Source organism: Ictalurus furcatus, chromosome 24 (assembly GCF_023375685.1).
Source record: "Ictalurus furcatus strain D&B chromosome 24, Billie_1.0, whole genome shotgun sequence".
Lineage (NCBI taxonomy): Eukaryota > Metazoa > Chordata > Actinopteri > Siluriformes > Ictaluridae > Ictalurus > Ictalurus furcatus.
Window position 1 is genome coordinate 18,981,020 of NC_071278.1, and position 9,479 is coordinate 18,990,498.

Here is a 9,479-nt window from a genome sequence, read left to right on the forward strand (position 1 = left end):
GCAGCAGTTCCACAAACCATTCCTGAACAATGTTTGCAGTGTGTCAGCACACATTATCCTTCTGAAAGAGGCCACTGCCATTAGGGAATACTGTTGCCATGAAGGGGTGTACTTGATCTGCAACAATGTTTGGGTAGGTGGTACGTGTCAAAGTAACATCCACATGAATACCACGACCCAAAGTTTCCCAGCAGAACATTGCCCAGAGCATCACACTGCCTCTACTGGCTTATTTCCATAGTGCATCCTGGTACCATCTCTTCCGTGGGTACTCTGTCTGTCCTGTGGCTGTGCAGCCCCATACGCAGCAAGCTGTAGTGCACTGTGTTTTAGTATCTTGTGCTACTGAAGCTTGTCTGCGGGATAGGATCAGATGGGATAGCCTTCGTTCCCTGTGCACGTCAGTGAGCCTTGGGCCCCCATGACCCTGTTGCTGGTTCACTGGTTGTCCTTCCTTGGACTACTTTTGGTAGGTACTAAACACTGCATCTAGCCATCACAATTTGGCCCTTGTCAAAGTCACTCAGATCCTTACTCTCGCTCATTTTCCTGCTTCCAACAGTTTTAACGTTATGGCTGATCGGTATACATTGCACATAGGTTTAGTTTTACTGTATTCTTTCAGAGACATTTATTGTCGTGACTGCGGAATCATTAGTCATTGTCATTATAATTTCTGTGTAGTCATATAATGTTCATTGGAATGCTAAACACTTCCTATAAATCATGTGTGAAATGATTATATGCCCATTATCCTGGTGCACAATCTGATTTCCAGCCCACTGTGACCTACTGTATCAGTCAGGCAAAGATTTAATATGAGTCAAAGATTGCTCTGAGAGAAGAGTAACTAGAAAGGTCCTTTTTAAACAGAAGAAGAGAGGAGAGAAAGTGTATAATAAGAGCACGGAGCAGGTCATAGTGACAGTGTGAGCTGATTTCACCCGAGTCCTTAAGAATATCTGAAGAACAGTGAGATGTCCTGGATTCAGAAGCGTCATATGGGCCACTTTATCTTATTAATATAATCGAACCTCTGCACTTTAGCCTGTATGTGTTAAGTCTCATTCTTTGTCATGAATATTTCTAACCGAAATGTTCCGCTCTTAATTTATTGTATGTTGCTTTTTGTATTCAGATATTTTAAGAGTTTACACACACTGGCCACTTTATTAGGAACATTACTACAATTTTCCAATTAGCCAATAATGCAAAAGCAGTACAAGATCTTGAGTTAATGTTCACACCAAACATCACAATAGGGAAAAATCTTAGTGATTTCAGTCACTTTGACACTGACATGGTGTTGGTGTCAGCTGGGCTGGTTTGAGTATTTCTGAAAATGCTAATCTCCTAGGATTTTCACACCCAGCAATCTCTAGATTTTACACAAATAAACATCCAGTGAGTGCAGTTTTGTGGAGGAAATGCCTTGTTGATGAGAGAAGTCAGAGGAGAATGCCCAGACTGGTTCTAGCTGACAGGAATGCTACTGTAACTCTAATAATCACTCTTTACAACCACGGTGAGTAGAAAAGCATCTCGGAATGCACATGCCAAACCTTGAGGCAGAAGACCACATCGGGTTCCAGTCCTGTCAGCCAAGAACCGGAATTTGAGTCTACAGTGACGCACATGTTCAGCAAAACTGGAAATTTAAAGATTGAAAAAAGACCATGTTTGATATTTCTGTCCACAGAAGTGCCGCTCACTAGATGTTTTTTTTGTTGTTTTTCACACCGTTCTGGGTAAACTCTGGGTAGACTTTAGTTTCTGAAATACTCAACCAGCCTGTCTGTCCCCAACATCCATGTCATGGTCAAAGTCACTGAGATCACATTTTCCCCCCATTCTGATATGTGATATAAGCATCAACTGAAGCTCTTGACCTGTATCTGCACGATTTTATGCGTTGCACTGCTGCCACATGATTACCTGAGCTTAATCTTTATCATTAAAAGTCCACTTCATGTTTTCATTTTGAATCGCACAAACATTTAGCTTTATTCCCAAGTTTTATTCCCTGTCATGTAAAAGTCTCATGTCTTTTTTTTTTTTTTTTGGGGGGGGGATTCAGGATGTTTGTAGTGCAACCACATTACACAAATTACAGAAACACCTGCACAATGTCCACAGTTGTCATTTCATATTAACACTAATTACATTCCTTCAATGACCCAATAATTTTACACATTCTACAAAGCTCAGTAAAAGCAACATGCACTATAGACGTCAGCATTTTTTCTTTTCCAGTATGAGCAGCAAATGGCAAAATCACTTACAAACACAAAACATTTATAAACACACAAATGTTAGTTCAAAGGAAAAGAAAAGGACATTTTTTTCTACAAATGTTACACAGTGGTTCCATGTTCGTAAACTTGCTTCTTAATCATAGTGACTAATGTTTGGGTTTCATTTACATTTCTGCCTTTCGGTAAAGTCTTCTGAAGCTCTTAACCGATGCTTAACATAACTCATTATATGTCTATTATTAATCAGGGCATGTTGATGCATAGCAGCAAACACTGTACTGCAGACTTCATACAAACACATATCATTTCAAACAACAAGACAGCGCCACTACGAACAGTAACTCCATTGCTCCATTACTGTCATTAAGAATAAAGCACGACTGCACTGGATAGGAGCGTACATAAAAGCAGATGATGGAAATACAATTTATTGGAAATTTTTATACACTCTCAGATAGGGATGTAACTGAATACATTATTTGAATTGTACATAAATACAAATAAATACAAATAGGAAATGCTCTATCATTCTTTTTTTTTTTTTTTTTTTTTGAAAGCTTGTCAGAAGAGTACTTAGGGCATCTGATTGAGACTAGAGCTGTGCATCAGAACTGGAATCCTGCAGAATGCAACAGAAAAGTTGCACAAGTAGGCAGTTTTTACTTTCATGCAGCCTCAAGCGAGTTGTCCGATACGAGGCTCAAATAAAGACCACATTCATTAACGTGAAGAAGAAAAAAAAAAGTAAATGTGTTCCAAAGTATCACGGGCAGGTACAAAAAATAATATCTGCGTGCCTGGGATTAAAACCTGTCCAGTGCGCATCTTTAGTTGAGGCCAATTATAAACGCTAGTGATGAGGTGAGGAGAATTCTCCAGTTTTCCAGTTCCTTCCAGAGGATCGTTCTAGTGTTTACAGTGTTTCAGGAGGCATAGTGATAGGTTTCATATTTCAGAAAAATAAAAAAATAAACAAACAAAAATAAATGAAATAAAAAAAAAACCCCACAGGTTTAGGTCCAGTATTTGTTTAAATCAAAATACAGATAAAAATATTTGGAACAGTAAACAGATACATATACAGACAGCAGCCTTGTGTTACACACCTACTCTCAGGAAAACGGGTACTGAACTGTACCCGTCACTGGGGTGGTATACTCCTGTTACCTGGATCAGTGTATGTAGTATAGTTTTTAAAGTTACACAATATCCAGTTTTCCATGTGAAATCTACAAATATAAAGGTACTAAATAGGTATCCTTGAGAGTACCACCCCAGTGACAAGGAAAGGTACAGTTTAGTATTATTGTTTCCTGAGAGTGGATCTTGTTCAGAAAGAGAGATGAAAACTCATCCCGATGTCAGTCAGTGCGTTTCAGTGGTTTTGGGAAATGTTTTGATTCTCCTTAGACAGCTTTTAATAAATCAGGTCTGCCGTTTCTGATGTAAACTCTTACTCACAAATACGAACCATAAAATGTGTCCTGCCACTCCACATCATATTGATGTCATCATATTAAACAGTTTCACTCAAATTCTTCACATTAAAGTGTTGTGGTTATGGTTCAGGAATTAAGTAAACATTTATGGACTGTACATATGCATGTAACATTATCCGAATATACACTCACAGTCCACTTTATTAGGAACATCTGTACACCTGCACATTCATGAAATCATCAAATCAGCCAATCATGTGGCACAGTGCAATGCATGAATTCATGCGGATACAGGTCAAGATCTTCAGTTAATTTTCACATCAAACATCAGAATCAGGAGAAGATGTGATTTCGGTGACTTTGACCTAGCCCAGACGTGTCAGTTTAAATATTTCAGAGACTGCTGATCTCCTGGTATTTTCACACACAGCATTCTATAGTGTTTACACAGAATGGTGCAAAAAGCATCCACTGACCGGCGTTTTTGTGAGTGGAAATGCCTTGTTGAGGAGAGAGATCAGAGAAGAACAGCCAGACTTGTTTGACCTCACAGGTATGCTACGGTAACTCAAATAACAACTCTTTACAACCGTGATGAGCAGAAAAGCATCTCAGAATGCACAACGTGTTGAACCGTGAGGTGGATGGACAGAACAGCAAAAGAATTGCATGAATGAGCAGGTGTACAGGTGGATAATGAGTGTATTATACATATTTTATATGTAAATATTTGATTCTGTTGTTTTTAAATGTTCCCTGATTAAATGTCACTCAGCCAGCTACAGTATTTCAGTCATGAAGCTTCTAGTTTGGTGCCAGTTCATCTCTTAGATCATTTGGCTCTTCTGTGAGATCATCCAACTCTGTTGAAAAATGCTCTGTGCTCTCGATCATGGATGTTTCTTTAGCAGTACTTAAGGTCAGGGCCACACTGTAGGCTGTCTGCTTTGCCTGTGCTTTTGACCTGCATCTGCAAAGCCTCTTAAAGGCAGTGCGGAACTTCTGGGACATGGCATTGTAGATAACAGGATTGATGGCGCTGTTCAGATACACACAGGTGCGACAGAAAAGCAGGAACCAGGTGTCCAAGTAAGCCTCCTGGCGGAAAGAGTTGACTACCACCAAGGTGCGGTAAGGCATCCAGAGCACCGCGAACAGAACCACCACCACTGCCAACATCTTTATCACCTGACACAGGGGGAAACAACATGACTGTCTTATAGCATGCAGATGAGACAGACTACTGGCTACACATATGAAAATGTTTGAGTTCCTCATTGTTTTTGGAGAGTTATAGGCTCTTTGCTTCCTAATGGGCTTCTACATGGAACCCTCTCTGATAGGAAAACACTGTTATAAGATTCTACAGCTGTTCTCCCAGAGACACAAACCGTAGATTTAACCTTTTAAAAAAATATACACTGTAAAACCGGATAAGTTCATTTAACTCATATATATATATATATTAAGAGTGCATAGCCTATGGGTCAGTACCAAAGAAACTTTATGAGTTCTAGATGTAACCTTCCTTTAAAAAGAAAAAAAAAATGTAATGAATTATTTATGTTGTAACAATGTGATTTTTGTGGCAGAAATCTAATAAAAATGAATGTAAATGCTGTTCTATAGTATGTACTACAGTTGTTTTTCTTAAACATTAAAAAAAACAATTAAAACAATTAAAAAACATAGTAAAGTAGGCTCATCAGTGTTTAATCTACAGTGTGTCATCTTAAATGAACACTGTATGTGATAATAAATTATAATCACAGACGTTAACCATTTCATGCACACGCATCATGCACACGCATTCATGCACACGCATCACGCATTCTGATTTATTTTTGTTGATCCGTGGGTATTACCCCTCATTGTTACATTAGAATAAAGAACACTGTTTTTATTTTTTATTTCCCAAATCAGTGTTTAATTATTCTGTTCTTGGGGACCCGCAGCTGTGGGGTCTTTCAGTTTTTTAACACACCTGAAACTCACCAACAGCATTTACATCAACACTGGCTTAGAGAAGAAAAAGTTTACTGACTTGTATTGATTTCTCTAACCAGAGACACAGTGGGCCATCACCAACACATTACAAAAATATATTTATTTGTTTGTTCGTTCGTTTGGTCATTCACTGATTCATTCATTCTTTCATTCATTCAGTCTGACACACACTTAGATAAAATAACCAAAACAATTTTTAGAAGCTTAAATAAAGTTTTCTATAAATTATTCTATATTAAAGAAGAATCTGTGTCTCTTATAGACCTAAAAGTGCTATAAATCCAACTGGTTTGAATTATATAGATTTATATATTTTATATAATTGCTGCATTTCCCTCCACCATATTTATGTATTCAATGCATCCTCATAGCTTAGTAACGTAAATAATTAAAAAATAATTCTCAATTTTATATTATTATATATTTTAAAATGTTATATACCTAAATTCTTTTCTAAATATGAGCTCAATATGAGCATGTCTTCCTTTACAGTTTAGTATTGTAGGTGATAAGTCAACTATGTAAAGTTTAACTCAACTATTAACTCTACTAACTATACTATAATATTTGTAGTATATAAATATTATAGTATACCAGTTGTGCCAAACCTGTAAGAGCTCATTCCTCACTGTGAAGTCATTTAGTCTCCGCACCAGTTATATGGATTATTAGCTGGCTACTAAAACAAAGTAAGCTCTTAGAGAAGCAAGGGTTCTTTGGATAGTTAAGGGTTCTTAGCTTGATAAAAGTATTCTATTTAAAACTATCTCAGAAAGGGAAAACCTCTGTTGTAGGATTGTGTTTAGAAACTTCAAGGGTTCACCCCAATGAACAAATTACGGAACATTTCAGGGTTCTTGACCTAATCTTTTTTTTTTTTTTTTTCTACATCCCTGAAAATGTTTTGTCAAATGGTTCCACTTCATGTGTTATTTATTATACAATTCTATATGTTGTATACACTTTTTCACATGTACGGCACGCGTTTTTCACATTTTTACACGTGATTCATTTATTTTCATATGTGATTTATAGATATGATTCATTTATTTTCATGTGATGTTTACATACTGTAATTATAACCACATGTTTTTGGGGGTTTTTTTAACACTCACACAGACTGTGATATAATTTTTATACGTGATTCCTCACATGATGAATGTATTTTCAAGGTTCACATGCAGGATATGTGGATTCATTTTTCAGAGGTGACACAAGTCAGTGATCACGTTGTTTTAAAAATCAGTCTGAGGGCATGACAGTGTGGAAATGCAACTTCAAAGGTTTTTGTTTGTTTGTTTGTTTGTTTGTTTGTTTCCCCGCACGTGATCACATGTTACTCATATAACGACATGTGAAAAGCTTATGATCATCATGAGGGCTGTTCTACACCTGGCGCGTGTCTGAGACTCACCTGTCTGCGCGAGGCCGCTGTGGTGCTCGAGCACTGAACAGAGTGTTTGATACCGGAACCATACTGCCCGTTCTTCACCTTCTGTTTCGGTAACATGTTCAGGAACAGAATTCTCGCGATGAGTCCGTACAGGACGATCGCGAGCGCGAGCGGCAGCACGAAAAACACGCCGAAGTCGAAGAAGTATATGGGTAAGTAAAGTTCCCGGGACACTCTGTACTCGCAGGTCACGACGGTCACGTCGTCATACACGAGCTCTTTCGTATTGCTGAGGTAAAACCACATGACGCAGTAGAGCGACGTGAAAAGCCACACGGCCAGGATGATCCTTTTGGCGCGCGCGTACGTGCACAGCGACTGCGCCTTGATCGGGTGGCAGATGGCGATGTACCTCTCCACCGTGAAAGCGGTGATGGAGCACGACGACGCATTGATGCCCAGGTACTGGAAGTAGGTGATGCCGAGGCAGCCGGCGTGGCCGAACACCCACGAGCCGTACACGCTGTCCGCGATGTTCGGCAGCCCGGCGGCCGTCAGCACCGTCAGGTCCGCCACGGCTAAACTCACCAGGTAGCAGTTGGTTGGAGTGCGCATGTGCTTCGTAGTGAGCACCACCAAGATGACCATCACGTTCCCAACCATCCCCAATACGCAAATGGTGAGCACCAGAAGAGCGCTGATTACCTTGTATTCTAAACTGTGGTCCGTCCAGGGGCCCAGCGTGTGGTTGGTTGAAGTGAAGTTCTCCATTTATTTACGCAAAAAGGACGTGGAACTAGGGCTATATTTGCATCGTCTGACTTGCAAACTCCTGAGTCCGGCTCAGACTTATCTCAGCTGAAGCAAACTTCTTTCTCGTGCTTTATCGTGTAAAATTAATTCTAACTATAGGCTAAGATTTCGATGTTTTAGGCTTGTTGTACCGCTAATTTGTTGGTTTTCTAAGTAACAAGGCCTACATAAATAAGTTGGAAAAAAATGATCCCAGCGAAGAGGTTCTTAGGCATGTGAGTGTTTCATCAGAGGGCGGCAGTGGAGAACTGCTCTCTCTCTCTCTCTCACACACACACACACACACACACACACAAGCACTGTCTCCGGCGGTCAGCACTTGTGGTGCTGAATTCCGTCTCCCCATAGGCTGGATCATTCATGCGCAATACCGGCGTTGTGCGCTCCAGGACGCATTGCAATTCAAATCAACTGTTATTTTTAAGGACGTTCATTTTGACTCATTTTAGCAGCTTCCGGAGCGCTGTGAGTTCTCTTGCATCACAAAACTTATTGCAGCCAAAACCAAATTATGCGCAATCGATGAAAACAATCCTTTGGATGGGCGCAAAATAATCAATACACTTCCTGTTGAATCGAGTGCCTTCCTTCCTCAATTAGTTTTCAACGATCTCAGTTCATTGTACTATTTTTAATGAATTTTTCTTTGACTAAGACTAAAGCGTTCTTCGCATTTACTGGTCAAACACTAGACCCGATAAATATACTGTAATAGCTTTGGCTGGTTCTTGGCTTCTTTACCTGAGTTGCTTACTAGTGTATCAACAACAACAACAACAACATACATGTGGATGTTATTTGTCACTTGGCAGACCTTTCTTATAACCAGAAGGGAACTCGTTCCTCCTGCATTACGCAAAATTGGTTGTTGTTTTGCATCCATTAAACAGCAGATTTAGCCCGTGTGCAACTATATGAAGCTTACAATTTATTAGTTCGCTGTTGTCAGAAAAAAGAAGAAGAAATACTAGCCAGTTATGGTAATAGGGCAATAAATCACAAGAAACTGAAGGGGGGGAAAGGTACAGTAAATACGCTCAGCAATTCCCATCTTCCATCCCCGAGTTGCACTAGTTTGTGGACACTTGACTATGACACCCATATATACTTTGTGAAGATCACATTCCAGATTTATTCCCCCTTTCCTGTTATAATAACCTCCACTCTTCATGAGAAGGCTTTCCATAGATTTTGGAGCACGTCTCTGGGGATTTGTGTTCATACAGCCACAAGAGCATTAATGAGGTCAGGCACTGATGTTGGGTGTGGAGACCTGTGGTGCAGTCAGCATCCCAGTGGTGTTCAGTGGGTTTGAGGTCAGGGCTCTGTGTAGGCCACTTGAGTTCCTCCACTCAAACCTTGGCAAATCATGTCTTCATGGCTCTCACTTATGCACAAGGGGATTGTCATGCTGGAAAAGGTTTGGGCCTCTTAGTTCAAATGATGGGAAATTGTAATGTTACAGCATACAAAGACATTTTATACAAGTGTGTGCTTCAACTTTATGGCAGCAGTTTGGGGAAAAACACATATTGGTGTGATAGTTAGGTGTCAACAAACATCAAAATTCTT

General features: G+C 39.6%; 1 protein-coding gene across 1 annotated transcript; it reads right to left on the reverse strand.

Moving 5' to 3' along the window:
* Window positions 1–2,402: 2,402 nt before the first annotated feature.
* On the reverse strand, window positions 2,403–7,865 carry trhrb (thyrotropin-releasing hormone receptor b). The gene is made up of 3 exons (XM_053613437.1): window positions 7,116–7,865; window positions 4,531–4,882; window positions 2,403–3,067 (listed from the first exon to the last, which is right to left on the reverse strand). The coding sequence occupies exons 1-3, from the start codon at window positions 7,863–7,865 to the stop codon at window positions 2,976–2,978; spliced, it is 1,194 nt and encodes a 397-aa protein (XP_053469412.1). The 3' UTR covers window positions 2,403–2,975.
* Window positions 7,866–9,479: the final 1,614 nt, after the last annotated feature.

Excerpts from the sequence above, each read along its gene's own strand:
- trhrb (XM_053613437.1), bottom strand. The coding sequence starts at position 7,865 with ATGGAGAACTTCACTTCAACCAACCACACGCTGGGCCCCTGGACGGAC. Across the intron at positions 4,883-7,115 it reads CAGCGGCCTCGCGCAGACAG|GTGATAAAGATGTTGGCAGT; the intron begins GTGAGTCTCAGA and ends CCCCTGTGTCAG. Across the intron at positions 3,068-4,530 it reads TGATCTCACAGAAGAGCCAA|AGGTTTTAATCCCAGGCACG; the intron begins ATGATCTAAGAG and ends TGCGCACTGGAC.